Source organism: Gracilinanus agilis, chromosome 2 (assembly GCF_016433145.1).
Source record: "Gracilinanus agilis isolate LMUSP501 chromosome 2, AgileGrace, whole genome shotgun sequence".
In the NCBI taxonomy this organism is placed as follows: domain Eukaryota; kingdom Metazoa; phylum Chordata; class Mammalia; order Didelphimorphia; family Didelphidae; genus Gracilinanus; species Gracilinanus agilis.
In genome coordinates this window covers 642,609,198-642,631,137 of record NC_058131.1, presented here as the reverse complement: position 1 = coordinate 642,631,137, position 21,940 = coordinate 642,609,198, and the positions used below count along the sequence as shown (strand labels likewise).

Here is a 21,940-nt window from a genome sequence, read left to right as displayed (position 1 = left end):
TGAGTGGAAAAGAGCCAGGGAGTAAACTTAAAAGCCAGTGAAACATGTGGTGACATTTACTAACAAACATTGAAACTGTTTATGAAAATCAGGTGCCCGAAAGAGTCTTTGAAGAAAGAGTTTGAAACCAAATGACTTACACTCTTTTTGAGAAAATGAACTGTAGCACATATCAGTCATTTATATATTGGAGTTTGCTGTGCCTTATCACTTTTATGGTGGAAACTCTATTTCTTAGTATAGTGGTATAAGGGAAATTAATTCAAATCTGTAGCTTAGTTATTTTATATGTACTCTCAAAGGATGTAAAATAACATGGGAAAAGCATTCATTTAGATTTGAAAGATTGAGAATTCTCTGCATAGTTATAAAATTGTTTTATTAAAAATTAATCCTTTAGATATTGACTTATTTTAACAGATTTCAGGTATTTGTTGACTTTGATATCACCAGTTTGCTTATCTATTGTTGCTAGTTTTCTAGTGCAGTAACCTCTAGATCTTTTCTTATGATTATGACAAGTGGTATGTTGTGACAGCCAGCTATTTTGACTTGGGAGTCAGACCAGGCCAGGAGTTGAGCGCCTGCCTTGATACTAGCAGCATATGACTATGGACAAGTCATTTCATCTCTTTAGGTTTGAAATCTGTTATTTAAACATGAGGGGCTGGGCTAGATTATTCTAAGATCTTTTCCACCTCTAAAAATGTCTCATTCTATAAAAGGAAAGCATTTTACAGAAACTATTGGATTTGTGGAAGTTACTTATTTAATTTACACAGAGATGTTTCATCCCTTAACATCTCTTGGCCAATGACTGAATTTCTGTTTATGACCCCATTGAGAGAAGAACAGTGCTTCTCGTTTTCCTTCTTTTCCCAAGGAACCTTTATGTGTTAAAGCTTCTGCCTTGATAAGAGAAGAGGTATGAGCATAGGGAAGTGAATTAGATTCTTGAATAGATGAATAGATCATGTAAGACTTGAAAAATATAGACATAAAAATAGCCCCATATCAAGTTAGAAGATTTTAATGTAAAAAAATGGGCTTGACGATGGGAGTCTAAGGAGAAGTAACATGTATTCAGTTTTGTTCTTCCCTCATTGCAATTAAGAACTAACTTGAGCTTTAGTTATTACTATAGATCCAAACCCCAAAATTTACAAACAATTGAAATTCTACGGTAATTTGAGGGTGTTACAATAAATAGTGCACTGGCAACTAGAAAAGATGTGCATCCTCCTTACTAGCATGGTTTATTCATTAGATAAGTGTTTAAGATTCTAGTTTTTGAGATGGAAGATCCCTTAGTGCCTTTTTTTTTAAATTCTTAATTTCTGCCTTAGAATAGATATTAAGTAACGGCTAGACAATTGGGATTAAGTGACTTGCCCAGGATCACACAGCTAGGAAGGGTCTGAGAGCAAGTTTGAACCCAGAACCTCCTGCCTCCAGGCCTGGCTCTCTATCCACTGAGCCACCTAGTTGCCCTTGCACTTTAGTCTTTAAGTTTTACCATTTTTAAGAACACTTTTCTGAATGAGAAGTTCTCTTGCAACTATAATAACTCACAGTTATATACAACTTTTTAGTTTATAGAATCTTATGTTGAAAAGGAATGCATATATACTTATTTGTAAATGTGACCAGACCTTTTTGAACATTAATGCTCTGTAGGTAAAATAATAATAGCTAGCATTTATATAGTGCTTTAAGTTTTACAGTGCACTTTGAAAAATATTATCTCATTTGAACGTCACAACAACCCTGGAAGGTGTAGGTGCTATTATTATTACCATTTTACAGATGAGGAAACTGAGGCAGACAGAGGTTAAATGACCTGCTCCCAGGGTCACACAGCTAAAAGGGTCTGATAATGGGATTTGAGCTCAGATCTTCCTGACCCTATGTCCTGCGCTCTGTCCACTGCACCACCTTGCTGCCAAAAACTCAAAAGGTAAATTTTGTACCTTTACTGAGTTTCCCTCAGTTCCCCTCTATTTTAGGTAAATGAATTGATTTCACATACCTTTCTGGCACTTTATAACTATTTGTCAATATTACCCAAAAAAAGCAAAGTAAAAAGCCTCAGTTTAAAAAAAATAAAAAGCACTATTATATAATGAAAAGAGAACTCTGCCAGAGGTCAGAAACCTGAGTTCTAATCTTGACTCCACATCAGTCCCTTCACCTCTTTGGGGCTTATTTTTCTTTCCTGCAGAACTAGAGGATTGAAAGCCCTTACTCTCCCTTCCAACCCTTCCACTGTCAAATGATGTCTCTAATTCATAAGTTGACTAGAATTGTTGATAGAGTGCTTTGGAGCCCAACACCCTTTTTGCAACTTCTCCTAGGAGGCTGGTTTGTTTATCAGCAGAGGAACGAAGTTCACAATAACTGTGGCATTGAGATCTATTACCAAACAGACATGCAGAGCACCTCAGAAAACATGTTCCTGGAACTCTTCTGCCAAATCATCTCAGAGCCTTGCTTCAACACTCTGCGTACCAAGGAGCAGCTAGGTGAGTTTCCTTCCCCATAGGCAGTTTAAAGAAAAAAAATAAGAGGACAGAGTTTCATGTAAGGTCAAGAATCATCTTTCTCAGGAAGAATGTTTTAAGTATGTACAATGTACAGAAAAAAACTATGATGACATTGTCCCTCCCCTGAACATTCGAGGCTAAAAAAGCAGAAAGGTGTATGTTGAGAGAAGAAACAGTCAGGAAAGACATGCGTGAAGTGGCGGGCTCATATTTAGGTCATTTAGGGGTCTGCGTGTTGGGGAAGTAGGCGATCCAGCACAGGATCATGCTGGATACAGGACCTTAGAGCCATGAGTTTGTTCACCCTGGACAGTGCCAGGACAAGACTGCTTCTGGAGAGCTCTAGAAAGTGAGATTACAGAAGAAGTGTCTAAATCTGATGAAGTTTTAGAGTTAGAAAGGTTACCCTCACATATCCTTTAATCTCATCTTTTAGGAATCATTAGCTAAAAACAACAACAAGCCAAAAGGGATGTGGCAGTGTGGTAGGATGAGAAAAGAAAGGTGACCCAGGAGTGGGAGAAGGTTCTCTGGAGAACATTCCAGGGCAAGGGTGGGAAGAATAGATGAAGAATGCTTTGCTGTTTGTCTTTGTGGGGCCGCCTTGGTCGCAAATGAAATAAAAGAGTATAAGAACCCAGACGAGTCTGAGGGGGAGGACTTGGGGCCTCGCTGCCTGGGAGCTGCAGCAGACACCAAGGGGTACGGGAGGGAGGAGCACCTTTTAGGCCACATCTATGCTGGCAGATTTGAAGAGCCTCAGTGGTGGGATTGGGAGAATCCAGCAAAGAGGAAATGACAAGACTCCAGGGGGAAAAGACAAGTGTTCTGGGCTAAGGTAGAAAAAAGAGATTTTATGTAAGAAGGCATAGCAAGATCTTACAAACCAAATTGGAGATGATCTGAGGGAGCAACACACACACCTCTCTGTAATGGGAAATGGAGGCAAAGGGAAGAAGAGGAAGAATCCCAGATTTACTGTGTTTATCTTGAATTCACAGTGGTTTGTTCCAATATAAGGTGTTTTCAGTCAAACCATTTGTTTTTTTTTTTTAGTTGGTTTTTTTTTTTTATTTTTATTTTAAACCCTTAACTTCTGTGTATTGACTTACAGGCAGAAGAGTGGTAAGGGTAGGCAATGGGGGGGGAGGGGGGTCAAGTGACTTGCCCAGAGTCACACAGCTGGGAAGTGTCTGAGGCCGGATTTGTACCTAGGACCTCCCGTCTCTAGGCCTGGCTCTCAATCCACTGAGCTACCCAGCTGCCCCCTAAACCATTTGTTTTTATTAGGAACCTACTCTACGTTGGGCTCTGGGGGTGCAGTTCATGAATGAATCAAGTCTCCAATCTCTCCTAGAGCTCTTATTCTGTCAGAGGAGATATCCATATACAAGGACATAGGAAATAAATTAAAAGTAGTTTGGGGGAAGGAGGTGGCCATTAGCCTTGTGGACATCAGGAAAGTTGAACTTAGTTTTGAAGGGAAAAACAGAGGTTCCAGAAGGTTCTTAGAGCACAGCCAGAGTAAAGGCATGGAGGTTGGAAGTGGAAGGTTATGTGTAACAACAGTAAGCTCTTTGTAAATCAAACCTGCTGTAGCTTATGATTAAGAATAAATAAGAGACACATGACTTAGCATTTTCACACATTTTTGATGATCAGATTCATAAGAGCACTATTCCTGGTATAGAGTGAGAAAAGTAAGGGTGAAGGTTGGAGTCCTGTGGAATACTCAGTCTAAGAATGCTGTTATTATTTTTTGATAGACTTGCTGAGAAGTCTTGGTAGGAAGCAAACCAAGGGAAAGACTAAATTATTTAAGCAAAAAAAATAATGAGGGGAAAGGATAGTGTAAAATCTAGTAGTGAAGGAACAGAAAGGCCAGGGAGGATTCATTAGAATGGGGGAAAACCCTTTAATTAATAATTAAGAGCCCCCTTTGATTGTCCTGTTATTAATAGTAATACTAGCACATGGCAACTGTGTGGGATAGCTTCAAGTATTATGATCCTTGTTTTGCAAATTAGGAAACTGAGTCTGGGAGTGCTTCCATCACTTGCCCAGGTCACCGGTCTGCTAAAGCTACAGTTTGGAGAAGATCCAAGTTCAACACCGAGACCCATTTTCTTTCCATTATGCTAAGATGGAAGCTAAATTGTAATGGGTGAGCTTTCAGGAAGTGCTCAAGCAAAATGTCCCGGGACACTTGTGGATAAATTCTAATAATTAAAAAAAATTGTTTGGAAAAGATATTTTCCTCCTTAAAAACAAAAAATGACCAGATGGTTAAAGTTTTTTTTCAGGTGAACAGCATGAAGCACAATATAGCTTTTTTGGGGTTCTTATTAATTGTATTGATTTTTAACATTTAATCTAAAATAGCCGGATTCAGGAGTCATAACTGGTTTGTATTTGTGTTTTGAAGGTTACATTGTATTCAGCGGTCCCCGTCGAGCTAATGGCATCCAAGGTCTTCGATTTATCATCCAGTCAGAAAAACCACCTCACTACTTAGAAAGCAGAGTGGAAGCATTCCTGTTATCCATGGAAAAATCTATAGAAGACATGAACGAGGAGGCCTTCCAGAAACACATTCAAGCCTTAGCGATCCGTCGGCTAGACAAACCAAAGAAACTGTCTGCAGAGTGTGCTAAATACTGGGGAGAAATCATCTCTCAGCAGTACAACTTTGACCGAGGTAAGGGGGAACAAGCGACTTAGGGTAGGAACCACTCAGAGCCACATTGTCTGGGAGACAGGAAGGGTGCCTCGCTCAGCTTCTCAGTGCCCTGTGGGAGGAAGGGGAAAAGCCACGTGGCCATGCTCAGGAAGAGTCTGACTGGGGAGAGCAGGGGAGGCTAGATCCTGCTGCTGACACTCCAGAGCCCCATGACACTGGGTGAGTCCCTCCAGCTCCTTCCAGCTCAGCTTCCCCTCCAAGCTGACCTCAGAGGCTTGATGGTGGGGTTCACACAGGATAACATGGAGGCACTTGGTAGTCCTTGATCATCATCATTCTGATTATTGCTCTTGTTATCATTAGCGTGGATGAAAAGCTGTTATATTCCATATTATTTCTGTGGGAGTTACTCTTCCTAAAAATTGAGTGGAAGAGGTGGTGCTTACATTGAAACTTAAGGGACAGAGCATTTCCACATCTCTGCTGTTGTTTTCAGTCATTTCAGTCACGTTGGACTCTTTGTGATCCATGGAGTTTTCTTGGCAGAGATTTTGGAGTGGTTTGCCATTTCCTTCTCTGGCTCATTTTACAGATGAGGAAACAGAGACAAACAAGGGGAAGCACCTTGCCCAGGTTTACACAATTTGTATGTGTCTGAGGCTAGATTTGAACTCAGGCAGGTGATTTTTCCTGACTTGAGACCCAGCCCTCTATCCATGCTCGTCTAGGTGTGCAGGGCGTTCAAGGAAGTTTAATGCCTCTGGGGGCAGGGCTTGCTTTGTTCCAAGAAGTCCAGTAGGAGCAGGTATTGGCTTTTAGGCTTTAAATATGCCAAACTTATTTTTATACTATGCTATTTATTCTTTTCTAGATAACACAGAAGTTGCCTATTTGAAGACTCTTAGCAAGGATGATATCATCAAATTCTATAAGGTAAGTTAAACATGTACATAAAGATGTTGATTGAAAATGTAGTAGATGGAGGACTGAGGCAAGTTGGTGGTTATTTGTACATTTCTGATGAAACCCATTTATGATGGCTTTTACAATGCCAGTTTGGTTGGTTTAAATTTCCCCTTTGTAGCATAGGCATCTTGAGTTTGACAAATAATGTAATTTGAATTTGTGTTGCTTTATTTATGTGTGACTATTACCCTAATTCTAGTGTACTCATGTTGGTTTTTCGCACTTTCACAGCTTTCCATTTTATTTGTTTTACCCCATAACATATGTCCTTTACTATATATCCTCTTAAGATAGAAAAATAGATATTAAACACCTGAATAGGTGCTAGATGCTAGGAATTGTGCTAAGCATTTTGCAAATGTTATCTAATTGGATCCTCACAACAATATCCATATTTTATAGACGAGGAAACCGAGGCCAAACAGGTTAAGTGACTTACTTTCCCAGGATCATACATTTAGTAATTATCCAAAGCCAGATTTGAACTTGAATATTCCTGATTTCCAAGCAAAGACTCCAGTCGCTGTACCACCTTTACCCATTCGTGTATTGATTTTTGCTGCAAGAATATGTGTTCCTATCCAACAGATAGCAAGAAAGGGGAACAGGAAGAAGGAGGTCTACTGCATATAGTAGTTTTTAGAAATTAAGAAAGAACAACCTCCCCCTCCCCCAGTTTCTCATCTAATCCAAACATTCAGCCCATAAACTGACTTAACCATCACTGGAATCAAAGCACTTGGCTACGCCATCAGTGCCTGTTCCAAACACCTTTTGGGTTTCTGTTTTCCATTTTTTCCCCCTCTTCAAAACTCTCCGTGGTGTGTTGAAGGAATGAGAAAAGCAAAAAAAAAAGTGAACAAGACCAAACTCAAGAGTTGATAAAAATACAATGGTGTTTCCCCCTGCATTTCTCAAAGAAGCTGCTGTTTTCATAGGATCAGATTCTAGAGAAGAAATGCATCATCATTGATGTGGGATAAAAAAAGATCCAGGAACATCCATCCACATAGGATCAGTTCTTGCGCCCATTAATGGAAGGAAATAGTAAGCACTGGATATCCAGGAAAAGCCTGCTTTGCTGTGACATTAGATCTTCCCAGTACACCCTGACTGGAACAGCACCAGCTTCTCTCACTGATTCTCAGGGTCCCTTCTCTGTGCTTACATTATTAGCTTCTTGAAGAAAAAGCCAGTGTCTAGCCTTTTTTTGGTATTCCTGTAGCACTAACCATGAATTAAGTGCTGGGTGAAGAATTTTTGGCTTAATTTAAAATATTCAAAAAAGATTTCAAAAAAGAAAAGATTCAAAGCATACTTATACCTGGCCATTTCATCCTGAGAAGTCATACTATTTTTCTGCTTTGACTATAAATATTTATTAATTAAAGGGCCACATAGCTGCCTTGCTCTCTGAAAGGAACCTGACTGCCTTGATGATAAACTTCCCTTCTGGAGTAGGAGCTTCAACTACCAGATCATGCTTAGAGAAGAGTCTTCATCATTTGGCATCAGTTTTTTTCTTTTTTGTTTTTTTTTTAATTCAACGCTATTTTATTTTCCCAATTACATGTAATATCAATTTCAACATACGTTTCCCAAAATTTAAAAATCCAAATTGTCTCCTTCCCTTTCTTCCCACCCCCCAACCCACTACCTCCTCAGAGATGGTAAACAATTTGATTTGGGTTATAAAGTCATTATCATGCAAAACATGCTTCAATATTTGGTGTTGTAAGAGAATACTCATATAAAGCCAAACCCCCAAAATAAAAATAAATTAATGTGAAACATAGCATGTTTTGATCTGCATCTGACTCCCAACAGTTCTTTCTCTGGTGGTGTACATAGCATTCTTTGTCATAAATCCCTCAGAATTGTTCCGGATCATTGTATTTCTGCAAGAAAGTAACTAAATCTTTCACAGTTGATCATCATATAGTATTGCTGTTACAATTTTCTTCTGGTTCTGCTTATTTCACTCTGCATCAGTCCATGAAGGTCTTTCTAGCTTTTTCTGAAATCATCCTGTTCATCATTCCTTGCAGCATAAATAGTATTCCATCACTATCATATTCCACAATTTTTTCAGCCATTCCTGAGTAATTGCATCAAATTTTTAGTGAAAATCCCTAAGGTCTATGAAACATGTTGATAATTTGCACTGGCTACTCCCATTCCTATAATCTCTTTCTCACCTTATAGAATCTCTCTTCCTTTAAGGCAGTGGTTCCCAAACTTTTTTAGCCTATCACCCCCTTTCCAGAAAAAATATTACTTAGTCCCCTAGAAATTAATTTTTTTTTAATTTTAATAGCAATTAATAGGAAAGATAAATGCACCTGTGGCCATCACCACCTTCCTGGATTGCTGCAGCATCCACCAGGGGGCGGTAGCACCCACTTTGGGAATCACTGTGGCTTTAAGGTATAGATTAAGAGTTATAATACTTCTTTCCTTCTGTGATTATACATATGCCTGACAAGGTGGCTGTAGGTGGTAAGGAGGGGGCATACCCTTTGTGTCAAACTTTTTGTCTGACCATCTCCTTACTAGCATCATTTTTTGTGTAGAACAGTGATGCTATGGCTACAGACCATGAGGGAGAGAGGCGTCAATGCCAGTTCTCATCCTAATGGAGATTCTGAGATTATTGTTGAAATAAAACTTTCATTTCCAAGAAGTTGGGGAACAAGAGTTCCTCCCCTTTATCCCCCAAAATATACAGCTTAGATGTTACTTAGATGCTACACAAACTTTTTTTGACCCATCTCTTCAATTGCTAGTGCCTTCTTTTCCCAACTACTTTTAGCTAATTTATATTAATTTTTTATTCTCTGTCTCTCCCAAAAACTAATTTGTATTAATTTTTTTATTCTCTCAACTATATAAATATGTATGCATATGTATCTACATGTATGTACTTTCTCATTCAAATGGAAATTTCTTTAATGTAGCAATTACTTTATTCATTGTTTTTTATCCCCCTGGCACATAGAAGACATTTAATATATGCTTACTAGTGACTAAAACATCTTCAACCATGTTCTATCATTTTTGTACCTGGCATTTTTGAACCCTTGGACATGAGAATATTTAAGATCAGCAGTATGTAAAATATTCTTTTTTCTTATTCTCCTGAAGTGTATTTTATCTCAAAATATAAACATTCTTGCATTTGGATCAGTTGTACTACCAGACGTAAGAACATAATTAATGAAACCACAATTGACCACCTTAGGTATATTGTTTCCTTTCTGTCCGAACAGCAAAACCATTGTTTGAAGCAGTGTAAAATTAGATCTTGTACAAAAAGGAAGAAATATATACAAACAATTGCCATTGTTGATACCACTTCTCCTTTTGCTTAAATTTTATCATTTACCTTTATGGCAACATGTTAGAATATTGTTAAAATACATTGTATATAGTGGAGATCTTTTTCTTTTCATTTTATAATTTGCTTGGCCTCTTTTTCATTGTAAATCAAGACTACATACTTTTCCCCCAGCTTACATTATAACATTATTGAAGCAGTTTTCCAGGATTGATACTACATTTGCCTCGTAAGGAATTGATTTTTTTTTTTTAATTTTGATGGGTAACCCTTCCCTTTTACTCTGTTGGAGAGAAAAGCTGACTTTGCCTTTTCTCTGCAGGAAATGTTGGCTGTAGATGCCCCCAGGAGACACAAGGTATCCGTTCATGTTCTTGCCAGGGAAATGGATTCCTGTAAGTATTGGATCTACTTTATGTTTTACTTATTTTTAAAAAGCACTTGTAACCATCCGTTATTTTGTAGTTCTTCTACATTAATTGCTAGGGTGGTTGCCCAAATTGCCCAAAATCCAGCAGTGATGATCTTCATTTTGTGCTAAGAAGTGAAAGGAGGGCTAGGAGTATCTGGGGGTTTCAGGCTATTAGAATGGATCTGATAGAGAATAGACTCATGTATGTTAGATTGTGATATGTCTTCATTTTACCCTCCAGGAATATGATTTTTCTAATATCAAAATACTGGCTCTTTTTAATGATTGTGGAGAACAATTTGGACTTAATTAGTATAGACTAGTTTTATACACAAGTTTATGACAGCTTTCCACCCAACAAATGACTGAGCCAAACTCCCTAGTGAAGATGCATCATGTACCAGTGAACCCTGGGAAAAATGCAGTATTGATACCCTTGAGTTAGGGTGATAAATTTCATTACAACTCTGAGTCACTAAAATTTATTCTGAAAATGCCCACTCTCTGTGTACTATGAGATTTGTTTTTGTACTTCAAATTCCAAGCTTATATGTTCATTTATGGTTTGACACTAAAACATGGTAAAAAAAAAGTCTGCAGCTTTCATTGAATAGATATTTCTGTCCTTTCCATTGGTAGAGTTTATTTTTTCCCTAAATTCATTCTTAATGGCTTCTCTAAAGGTGTGTTCTCATCTTGGAGGATTTTTAATATCTTTCACACCTGACCAGATGGATTTTCTTTACTAAGAACGCAAACGAGCATCTTTGGGGTCCTTTTAGAAAATAAGTTAGAAGTTTAAAGCTCTTAATTAATAACGCATCACTTTTGGGAACTTTTGGTTTTGATTTATTATTTTCCTGGGTGTGAGAAGTATTTTTTTTTGTTTGAAAACTCCTTTTTTATTCAAAGATATTTTTTATTTTCCCAATTGCAATAATAACAATTTCCAACATACATTTTTCAAAATTATAAGATCTAAGTTTTCTCCTTTCTCTGCTTCCCTCCCCCCTCTCAGAGATGGGGTAAGCATTTTGATCTGGGTTATACATGTATTATGCAAAATAAACTTCCAATATTGGTCATTATTGTAAGAGACTACTGTAAGAAGTATTTTTAAGGACATTTGACAACACAACTTCCTTCATCAGTTTGCCCTTTTTCACACTTAATTATCTAATTGAAGCATTTGTATGGCTCATCATGAAAAATGCCAGTGTTGTGATCTTCACTATCACAGGAAAATCAGAGGATGAGGTCTAAGGCTTTTTGCTCCCAAGCATTTATAATTATTCTGCCACGGAGAATTATAACTACCCTTATAGGAATTGCTTATATAACCTTGGGTACTCTTACCCAGGCCAAAGCTTTGACTTAGGGTAATGAGAAGAGGGTGGGCAGTTAACTGGGTAGGAAAGAAGAAAAACTATTGCAGAAACTAGTATTTGAAAGAAAAAACTAAAGAATTCCTATTGTATTCTAAAGCAATATTTTTAGCAGCAATTCTTAAAGTTATTATGGTTGTAGAGTGCATTTTTTATTTAATTGCATTTTATATTAGGGACTTGAAATTTTTTTAGAAACCTCTCTGCGTGTGCCAATAAACAACTATGTTGTACATAACTTGTTATCTTGTAGGTCCTGTTGTTGGAGAGTTTCCATGTCAGAATGATGTAAATTTGTCACAAGCACCAGCCTTACCCCAAGTAAGAAATCTGAATCCTTACTCAAAAATGTTATATTGAGATGACTTTCCAGGGAAGAAGGGCACTTGTTATTTTATGCAGCCTGCGACTGAGAGGCTTGGGGTCTCAGAGGGTTTTAGGATTTCAGTTCTATGGGCTCCAGTTCCTTCACTGACCCAGCTCAGATGTTTAGATGTTCCTTTTCCCATTTTATGGCTCCTTGGTGTTGGAAGCGTTATCTCTTGAGTATGATAAGTGAGGACTCACTGGAGGACTTCTGCCATGGTTCCTGTGCTCTTGGGAAGCATAGAAGTTCGCATAGGAGTTCTCAGGGTAGCAGAGGAATCTATACATGGTCTCTCCATGTGGGCAGTCCCTGAGGAGGAGGAGAGGCCTACCAGGGTCTGTCTTGCTGAAAGCAGCACTAACTTTATACTATGGGTTTATGGAGAAGTCTGCTTAGCCTCTACCCATTATGGAGGGAGGAGAAATCAGGCCTCTGTTATATGAGCAGTTTTGAAAATCGGAGGTCCTGTTATGTGTGCAAAAGAACAGTATTACTCTGTTGTTTCCAAGTCTGCTTGTACTTAAGTTAAAGTTACTAAGAATTGTTTTCTTTTTACCCACAACTGCAGCCAGAAGTTATTGAAAACATGACGGAATTCAAGCGGGGTCTGCCACTGTTTCCCCTTGTGAAACCACACATAAATTTCATGGCTGCAAAACTCTGAAGGACTCAACCAATGGAAAAATTGCAAATGGATCAGCATTCTCACATCTTCAGCAGGGTTCAGGATGAACACAATGTTCTTAATAGGGAAACAATCTTGCCCATTTTAGGAGTTTCTGGTTCATTCAAGATTCATACTGTATTAGAGACAGACAATTAGAAAAAGCAATGCAGTCAAATGGCATTATGTAGAGTATTAAAAATCAAAACTAATTAAAATATTAAAGTCTTGTAGATGTAGTATATTTTTAGAATGTTACATACCTATTAAAATATTTAAACTTCCCTTTAATTACTAATAGAAATCTCCCCAAACATAACATTTCTTAAAATGTTAAAACTGTTCCCACAGAATGCTCCTCTAACTCTGTAAAATAGTCATTTGTCAGAAAAAAAAAATACATTACTAAGCCTTTTCTGTAAAAAGCCTCCCAACTTGATAAAGAAGGCTTCAAAGCTTTTTGAAAGGTGACAATGTTGGGGAACACCTTTTAAGAAGAAAATTGATCCTCAAAAAAATGCTTTCTACTGGTTTGTTTAATAAGATCAATGGTGAATATAAAATTTGACAGATAATGGACAAGAAAATACCTTTTTCTTTTACTGGTGAAATCATTGAATGTGTAGGCATGGTTTTAATCTTTTTATAAATGTGAACACATTTTATATTCAAATTAGTAGACTGGCTGGAAACCCTAGTCCATCTCATTTATTTATGGTTCCAGAAACACTATCCCTTTCATCAATTTTATCCCATATTGAATTTTCTCAGGATTACTATGTGGCCATTTTCTTTCTGGTTAAAATGATTTTAATTGCAGTTCTTCTTGTTTCTGAGTGGTCTGTGGCATTCATCATTTTTACTTCTTCTCATTCACACACTGCTACCTTAGTTTAACAAGCACAGGTAGGGTTCCCCGAGGAGTGCCTGACACATTCTTCTGACCTCAAGTGACGTCGTCAAAGCACGCCCAGCGACATACACAGTGCGTCAGAGCTGGCCTCCTGGACTTGCGGCACCGAACAGAAAAGGAATACATGAGATCTGTGAGCAGTGAAACAGTTCCCATGTGGATCATGAGGGGTGAGGCAGTACCAGAGACACATTTTTTGGAGTCATAGTGGAAAACAAAACCCCAGATTATTTTTAACAGCATGGATTTTCTAAAATTCTTAAATTGTTAGTAATCTTACTATGTTGATAAATTAATGCCTTAAAATGTTGATAAATTACTTTAAAATAAATAGAAAGTAACTGGAGTGAAATAACTGAGGCTTTAGTATCCCTGAGCTTCTGTCTTTTTTTTTCCAGGTGAAGTTAATATAGTAAATTCATCTGCTTTAAAAATACTTGCCATTTTCAAAACTTAATTCAAATGAAATTGTGGAGATGTGCTGATTCTCTATGCTGGTATCTTTGACATTAGGCTGTCAAACCTGGAGCCAGTTGTAACAAATGAAATTCTCAGAACAGCCAGTCGCCTCAGTTTCAATATGACATGGCTTCCTTATGTAAAGTCACAACTTTTCACATCTAAGTTTTTATACTTGCCATTTTTCAAAACTAAAATTGGGGGCATAAAAACTGGGGCAAGAGTAATTCTATTCACAAACATGGAGGCTGCCTTTGAACACTTGGCCCCATTTCTACTTGCAGATGAGCGGTGCTAAAATGGTCTTTTTACCCTTTGCCTTCAGGACCTGACTTTCTGAAGGCTTCTGTCATCTATCAGGAGGTCTGTGTGTTTTATCATTTCCTTCTGGTTATATATATTTATATAGAATATGCAGGTTATTACCAAACTGCAGATATAAATAAAGGAGATATAAAATGGGCTGGAATATACAAACTTGCCCTGATAATAGGCCACTAAAATCCACCGGGTAAAACTTTTACATTGAAAATGAAGTGCTATGGATGCAATTTTAACTTTTTTTTAAAAAAATTGGATGAAATGCAACTATCAAATAATTTTTTGAGGAAGGTCTGTTTTTTAAGTTCTGGAAGGTAGCTCGTGTGGCATGCCAGAACTCTGTCCTCCGGCCTTTTACCCAGTTTCTGAGTTGATCTAGCAGTACAGTTTGATAACTCAGGCATATTAATGGGTCATTTCAATGGATCCAAAGCTGCAGTGTCTCTAAGCAATAACAGACTACCTAGGATGCTGTTATTTACTCTTAGTGCTTGTTAAATACAAATTGTGGAAGAAAACGTAAATTATTAGTTCCATGTAACTTTTTAAAGGCTTCTTTTGAGTAGTTGATGTGGAATTGAGAGCATGTGACAGCCAGTGTGGCCGTGTGCTGGGGTTATCCTGTTTACAAATAAATCGTCTGAATTTAACCTGCAGAGTTTGCTTTCGTATTCTTCTTAGTTCACCATATTCCAGTTGAGTTACTAATTATTCATTGATCCACCTCCTGATGTGCTATGGAATGGCTAAACGAGCCACGAGCCAGACTGGAGACTATTTAAGAATGTTTTTTCTTCATCTACTTTCTGGCAGTGTTTGGCCAGGGAAAACAAACTAGAGAAGGCAATTGTTCCTGTGTGTGTGCGGAGCAAGAGGTCTCTACACGGCGGGGCCTCACGGCAGCCCCCTAAAAGGCTGCTGGAGACAGACGTGCATTTAGCCAGGGTCCTCCAGGACTTCTCTTCCCTGGATTTCCAGCCCCGACATCTTCCCTGTCCAAAGAACCCCCCTTTGTGAGCCGCCGCCTGGCGCTCACTTAGTCAGAGCCTCCCCCTGCGATCGTTTCTAGCAAGCCTCAGCCATGCCGACGGCTCACCCAGTCAGCATTTCCTTTGACTGCTTTAGTAGCAGCATCCAGAAGAGCTCTTGAATGGGGTAGCTGACGGGGCACACGTGAACGGGGGAGCCAGTTCTTTGCCTTTAGCACGTACTTGCTCAGGACTGTTTCCTTGAGAGGTTGGTTTTTTTTCCCCCTAAGTAGGAATTTCTGCTTTTTAAGTCTCCCTATTACAGGAGATGACAGCATCAGCCTATCCGCTCTTTCCCTGTAGTTACTCCCTATGGATTGGCTTCTGGATCTTAAGAATCATTTCTCCTCACCGAGTTTCACTTTTCTTTGTGATTGGAATCATTTAATTCTATTGGCTCACTGCAGAGAAATTCAGTTAGAGTCCTACCAAATGATATCTTTTCTCTGAGGGTTGTTCCATTTTCATTTGCCTCCCATCAGGCTATCTAGCAAAAGAACTTCACTTACATCCACCCATTCTAATCATAACCCTCCCGGCTTACACATGGCAGAGATTCCCTTTCTAAAGATGAGGATGCAGGTTCTGACCCGAATCCACTCCCCCTGGCCCCAGAGCCACTTCTCAGAACGAGGACCCGGACCAGGGCTTTCCCCAGATCCCCCTCCGCTTGGTAGCCGCCCACGACGAACAGCTTACCAAGGAGCACTGACTGCCTGGCTATGGCTGTGTTCAGCAGTCACGCCGGAAATCATCTTAACATTTGTACGGCACCAGGCGGTTTTCCTGGTGTTTTCACACAGTGCGCTTTCTTTTGGCTCTCACAACCACCTATTGAGGTAAAGGCAGAACAACTGAAATAATGTACGAAAAGGACTTTGCAAGCTTTAGAAGGCTATAAAGGGGAGTGCTTACAATTATTGCTATAATGTATATAACATATAAATAAACATAATCAAATTTTATAAATAATACCATAAAAATGCACAGAGTAAGTATTCGCTGTAGTCCAGAGTCATGGAACTTAGCCTGCAGTCTGAATCTCCTGAAGCCTAGCCTGTTGCTTAGTTTATTGTTCTACGCCGTCGATGAGCTTATACTAACATCAGTGTTGCCACTGTTAGACTGTGTCTTCCCGGACCACCAGGCTCTTATTCGTGCTATCCAAACCCTCTTCAAGAATTCAAGAATAGTGAATGGTGGCTCATCTTAGAGTTATAAAGAAGAAAGACCCGAGAACTTAAACAAGGACCCTTGGCTCTAGAGAAGGATGCTCTATGATTTCCTGGGTACTGTGCCTTTAGCAAGTGCTTGGCCAAAGAAGAATGGAGAAAACGCACCCCATCCCCTGCTTTGCCAAGCTGTGGATGTTGGGGGAGGTGGGGTGGGCAATATGGGTGAGGAATACTTGCCTATGTTGTCAAAATCAGCTGATATGTTAGTTGATTTTGCAGGGTTTTTTTTTTTATGTTATAAGGAATGGCTTTCTGGGAATGGAGAGGGATGAGACATTCTGAAATGAAGGAGATATAAAAACAAAAGATTAATAAAAATCAGATTTTTTTTTTTACAAGTACATGTTTAGATTTGGTTAAGGATTTCTCTAACTAAAGTCTTGTTCCTGTGACAGCCATGTGCTTAAAAACAAAGAATTATAAACACAGTCATAAACGTTGGTCATTTCACATTTCTAGCCACCAGACATTCAATGACACACAACAGACCACTCTACATCTCTACCAGGGAAGGTTTAGTTGGCTTGGGGACAGGCGAATGCCAGCTCAATATGCTACTAATCTGACACTTTATCAGATTGTCCCATAATAGGATTGGGAATAAGCCATTGAGGATGGACTAGAAGACCCCTACAGTCCCAGAGGTGAAATTCTGATGCTATAAATGTCTCTTGTGATCCTCTGACGCCCTTTCTGAGGACATTTTGCTCCAACACTTAGCATATCAGATCTGAGAGCACAGCAGTGGGAAAAGTGCCAAGATGATCCACATTCTTGGTTTGTGAAAATTGTAATTTATTATGAATGGGCTCTTCTAAAGACTGATATCAACTCCTAGTTGAATGGTAATTTATTCTCTGATGAAAGACATTTTGAATGATTTAAATTCCTATTTGCTGTAATGGAATAATATTGTGACTTATGAATCAGAACATTAAATTATGTATGACATTACATTTTTTTCTTTCGTGTAGTTTTTTTTCTTTTTGCTACGAAAAAAAAATCCTGCACTGTAGAATGCAGAGCCTTTTTTAGCAAGCTATAATTTTCCCATGATTTTCATGCATCACTCATTTCTTTTTCCAATTTTCCCTCTTCCTTCAACTTCCAGAAATTCTTATTGGACTCATTTTCAATTTGTATTACTTTTTCCTTTGCCTCTTGTAGCTATTTTTAATGCTGTCTTCTGAATTTGTGTCTTGGCCTTTTTCCTGGCAGTAGTGACTTTATGGTCAAGTTGTTCCAGACTGTTTTCACAGCCATTTGGGGGGGATGTGTGTGTGGGGTGGTCTGCAAGTTTTCTGTATTTATAGGATGGTGTGACCACTGTTCCCCTGGTCTGTTCTCTGGTCTTTACTCAGGAAGGGCCCCAGATCTCTTGCAGTCAGAAGCTCTTGTGGCCCTCTTGGCCCTGGAACTCTTGACCCACAACTGTATATGGGCAATGCCATTTCTAAACAGCATCTGATTCTGGTCCTGTTGTTGCCTCAGAGACTCCTATAACCCTTACTATTTCTGGGCTCTCAGAACTGCTGCTCTTGCAGCCACCTCCAAGACCCACCACTGATGTTATCATTGGCTACTCTTGGGACCAGCCTCCACAGTGCATCACAGACCTCTCCTACCTACCAACATTCCAAGTTGTCTTGGGCAGGAAAAATAACTCACCCAACCTTTTGTTGACTGTGCTACTCCAGAATTTGATTTGCCATCATGACAGTTTGGCCAGGTTGCTGCCTCTACGCTGCCATCTTGGCTCACTCCCCCTACCCTCCTCTTTTTATCTAATCTGAAAAACAAATAGGTTGTATCATACTCTTCAAGGTCTTTTCCAGCTTTAAATTCTTTGAATCCCTGAGTCAAGTACTGAGTTTAAGTTCTGGCTCTGACACACACATTGCCTCCCTCTCTCCCTCCATGACTCCAGGCAAATCAGTTGATTGTTATGACTTGGTCCCCATCTAAGATGAGCTAATAAAGATGGTCATATTTCCTACCTCATAGAGTTGTGAAGAAGACACTATTAATCATGCATTGACTTTTTTAGTTGTTTTGTAGAATTCTTGGCAGATAGACCTGAGATGCTTTTTGCAGAGAATCTATAAAATTCTCTAAGCTGTGAGTCTGGTAAAATACCTGAAGGCATCCTTCACTACTCTCAAGGAGACTGAGAAATACACGCTCTTTTCTAAAATGAGAACTTGAACTCAATCCCCATTGCTAGAGAGTTCACATAGCCTCCAGATTCAACCTTTTTTTTTTTTTTTTTTAATCTTGAGTTTTGGATTCTTTTTAAGATTTAAATTTATTTAATTTTCAGTTCTAAATTGTCTCCCACCTTCCTCTCTTCTACCCATTTGAGAAAGCAAGAGGGAAAAAGCCATTTCCAATATGTATAATTAAAATAAATGTCTTTATTTCCCACCTCCCCTTACACGCATACATGGATGCTACACTGAGTCGTCTATCACTTCTCCCTTCGTAAGTGGGCAGCATATTCCCCAAGTCCTCTGGACTTAATAAGTCAGAGATCCTAAGCCTTTCCAAGTTGTAGACCAAACTTTTGAGCGCATACTTCTATCAGTATATTCTTCTACCTGCTGAGTATGCTGGAGAGTGGGAGACAAGTGCAGGAAATTTTCCCAATAACATTTACGTAGTTAATATAAGAGTTTATTTCTACCTGCCTTTGAGGGACTTATGCCCAGCTCAGAAGTGGATAGGACGGGTGCTTGCACAGCTGTAGGAGAGGATGGAGACGGGAGCATTGGTCTCTAGGAGCGTAACTGCTATTGCAGGGAAGGTCGGGGTGTGCTTCATCTGATCCCCTGGTGGGTTGATCACTCGCTTCTTGGAGTCAAATCTTGCCACAATGGCTCTTGCCATGACCCTGACCTTCATTAGACCACAGCTCTAGATTCTAGATCCTTAATCCACATAGCGCAGCCTTTTGGGCTCCACAGCATCTACTCAAAAGCAAATGGAGCCCATCAGTGAACCGCAGCTCTCTCAGTCTTTAGATTCCAGTGGTTTCCTCTCCTTGGTCCACTCTGACCATGAACTTCGCTTTCATCTTACCCTAGTGTCATGCCGCCTTTGTACTTAGAATGGTTTGAAGTCTATTTTCTGTTACTGTCAGGACTGTGAACTAGTAACTTTGGAGTCTGGGACCAACACAAAAATGGATTCAAATGTGGTGGGAGGTGGGATGGAAGGAGACCCTAGGACACTGGGAGGTTGCTACTGAGGCTCGGGGAAGGGGAAAGAATCCTCCATTTGGTAACTTCTTATTTTAATTAATTCTTGCTAACTGGATGGTGAGCTTAATTATCTTCATACTGCCGAAGGGCTCAAAATGCTGAAAGCATCCTCTCCAAATTTCAATGTATTGGCCAAAGTTCTGCTCCGCACAATTCCACCTTTGACCACGGCTGTTTCAAAAGGAAGAGCATCTAGGGGTACCCATCCTCTCTTTCCAAGCATTTGACCCTGAATCTGCCTCCTGGACCTTGTCACTGACTCAATGACATTCTTACCTTCACTTGCAACCTGACCTTTGCTTTATATATTTTCATATATATGTATATGTATATATATGTATGTATGTATGTATGACATGTTCTCCATTAGTCCGTGAGCTCCCTGAGGGCAGAGATCTTTGTCTCCCCAGCACTTAGTACAATATCTAATACATAATAAATGCAAAAGAAAATGCTTGCCGACTGATAGTATGTTGGCTTCTGACTTCAATTTGAAACTGAACTAATTGTTCTTGGCAGCCTGCTCTCCCTCTCCCCCAGCCACCTTGCTATTCCTGCTCCTTAATATCTTCCCTAGTTGTTTTTTCCCTCTGACTCCTTTCTTCTAGATTTCCTTCTATGATATTTGATGGCTTAATTGAATTGCATAGATCCTAGGATGCTGGCTCCCTGGCTGCCTTCCTCCATATGGTCTTCTTCCTTACTTGAAATGCTCCTCCTCCCTCCATAGTTATTTTAGCATTTCCTCTGCATCTGCTTCCATCTGTCCTTTACAGAACATCTGGCTCAGTGGATTGAGAGCCCAGCCTAGAGACCAAAGGTCCTGGGTTCAAATTTGATCTCAGAAACTTCTAGCTAGATGACCCTGGGCAAGTCACTTAGCCTCCATCGCCTAGCCTTTACCACTCATCTGCCTTGTAACCAATATATCCCACCAGTATAGTCTAGTATCTTGTTCTTTTGGCTCTCTTCACTTTATTCTGCATCAGTTCATGTAGATCTTTCTTGTCTGTATTCATCACTTTCATCATTCTTACAGCCAAGAAATAATTCCATTATATTTATGTACCACAATTTATTTAGCCATTCCCCAATTCATGAACATCTGTTTTGTTTCCAATTCTTTTCTATCACAAAAAGTGCTGTTATAAATAGTTCTTCTTCCAATGGATTCCTTGGGGTTTAAGCCCAAGAATGGAATCTCTGGGTCAAAGGGGATGTCCATCATGGTCACTATTTGCATAATTCCTATTAGCTTTCCAAAATGGTTATACTCATTCATAACACCATTAACATCTTTTGTGTATTTTTAAAAAATATTTTACTGATGTTCTTTTTTTCTTTTAGCATCACTACAGCACAATCTCTCTGAAACTTCTTCCTAAATAAAAATTAAAAGCCTTCCCTCACAACAAATGATTATGGTCAACATAAAAAATACACATATTAGCTGTATGTGAAAATTCATGTCTTATTCTCCAACTCTATTGCTTCACTGTGCAGAAATGGGAAACAAGACTCATGTTTTCTGGAATCACAATTGGCTAGTTGTCAAGTCAACAAACATGTATTAATTACATATTATGTGCCAGACACTGTGCTGAACACCAGAGATATAAATGCATACAAAAAGACAGTCCCTCCTCTTAAGGAGCTTATATTCTTATGGGAACAGACAACATACAAAAGTGATATTTTTTTTGGAGGGGTGGAGAAATACAGTACAGTATTTACAGCATAATATTATGTGAAGTAAATTATTTAGGCAGGCCAACTTTTATTTGTTATAATATTCTCTTATGTTTATATAACATAATTTGTTGGGCTATTCCCCAATTCATGAGTACTCACTTGGTTTCCAGTTCTTTGCTACAACAAAAAGTATTACCATAAATACTTTTGTGAATATGGTCTTTTCCCTCTGATCTCTTTAGGTGCTTATGCATAGCAGTGGTATTGCTGAGTGAAACGATTTACGGTCTAGTGACTTTTGGGGTGTAGTTACAAATTACTTTGAAAAATGGTTTGACCATTTTATAATTCCACTAATGTATTATTATATTAATTCAATGTCTTCTCACAACCTTTTCAATTTAACTTTTCCTTTTTAGTAATATTTGCCAATATGGTGGGTGAGAGGTAAAACCTCAGATTTTTCATTATTATTTATCTTCCTATTAGTTGGAATACTTTTTAATACAGTTGCTGAGAGCTTGCAATTTGTTCTGTTGAGAATTAGCTGTTCATATCCTTTGACCATTTAATTTTTGGAAGAATAGGTCTTATTTTTACATATTTGTAGTTATTCCTTATATATATTAGAACTTTGTCAGATAAATTTTCAGAAGAGATTTACCCCAGCTGTTTTCT

At 38.8% G+C, this 21,940-nt stretch overlaps 1 protein-coding gene across 3 annotated transcripts in view; it reads left to right on the top strand.

Annotated features, from left to right (window-relative positions):
* The window catches only part of IDE (insulin degrading enzyme), an 88,762-nt gene extending 74,059 nt beyond the window's left edge, over positions 1-14,703 (top strand). For all 3 annotated transcript variants that reach the window (XM_044665683.1, XM_044665682.1, XM_044665684.1), the window contains 6 exons: positions 2,355-2,522; positions 4,969-5,241; positions 6,095-6,156; positions 9,849-9,921; positions 11,577-11,644; positions 12,259-14,703. In XM_044665683.1, coding sequence (XP_044521618.1) covers positions 2,355-2,522; positions 4,969-5,241; positions 6,095-6,156; positions 9,849-9,921; positions 11,577-11,644; positions 12,259-12,354 — 740 coding nt within the window. In that variant the 3' untranslated portion in view covers positions 12,355-14,703. The remainder of the gene's footprint in view (positions 1-2,354; positions 2,523-4,968; positions 5,242-6,094; positions 6,157-9,848; positions 9,922-11,576; positions 11,645-12,258) is intronic.
* Positions 14,704-21,940: the final 7,237 nt, after the last annotated feature.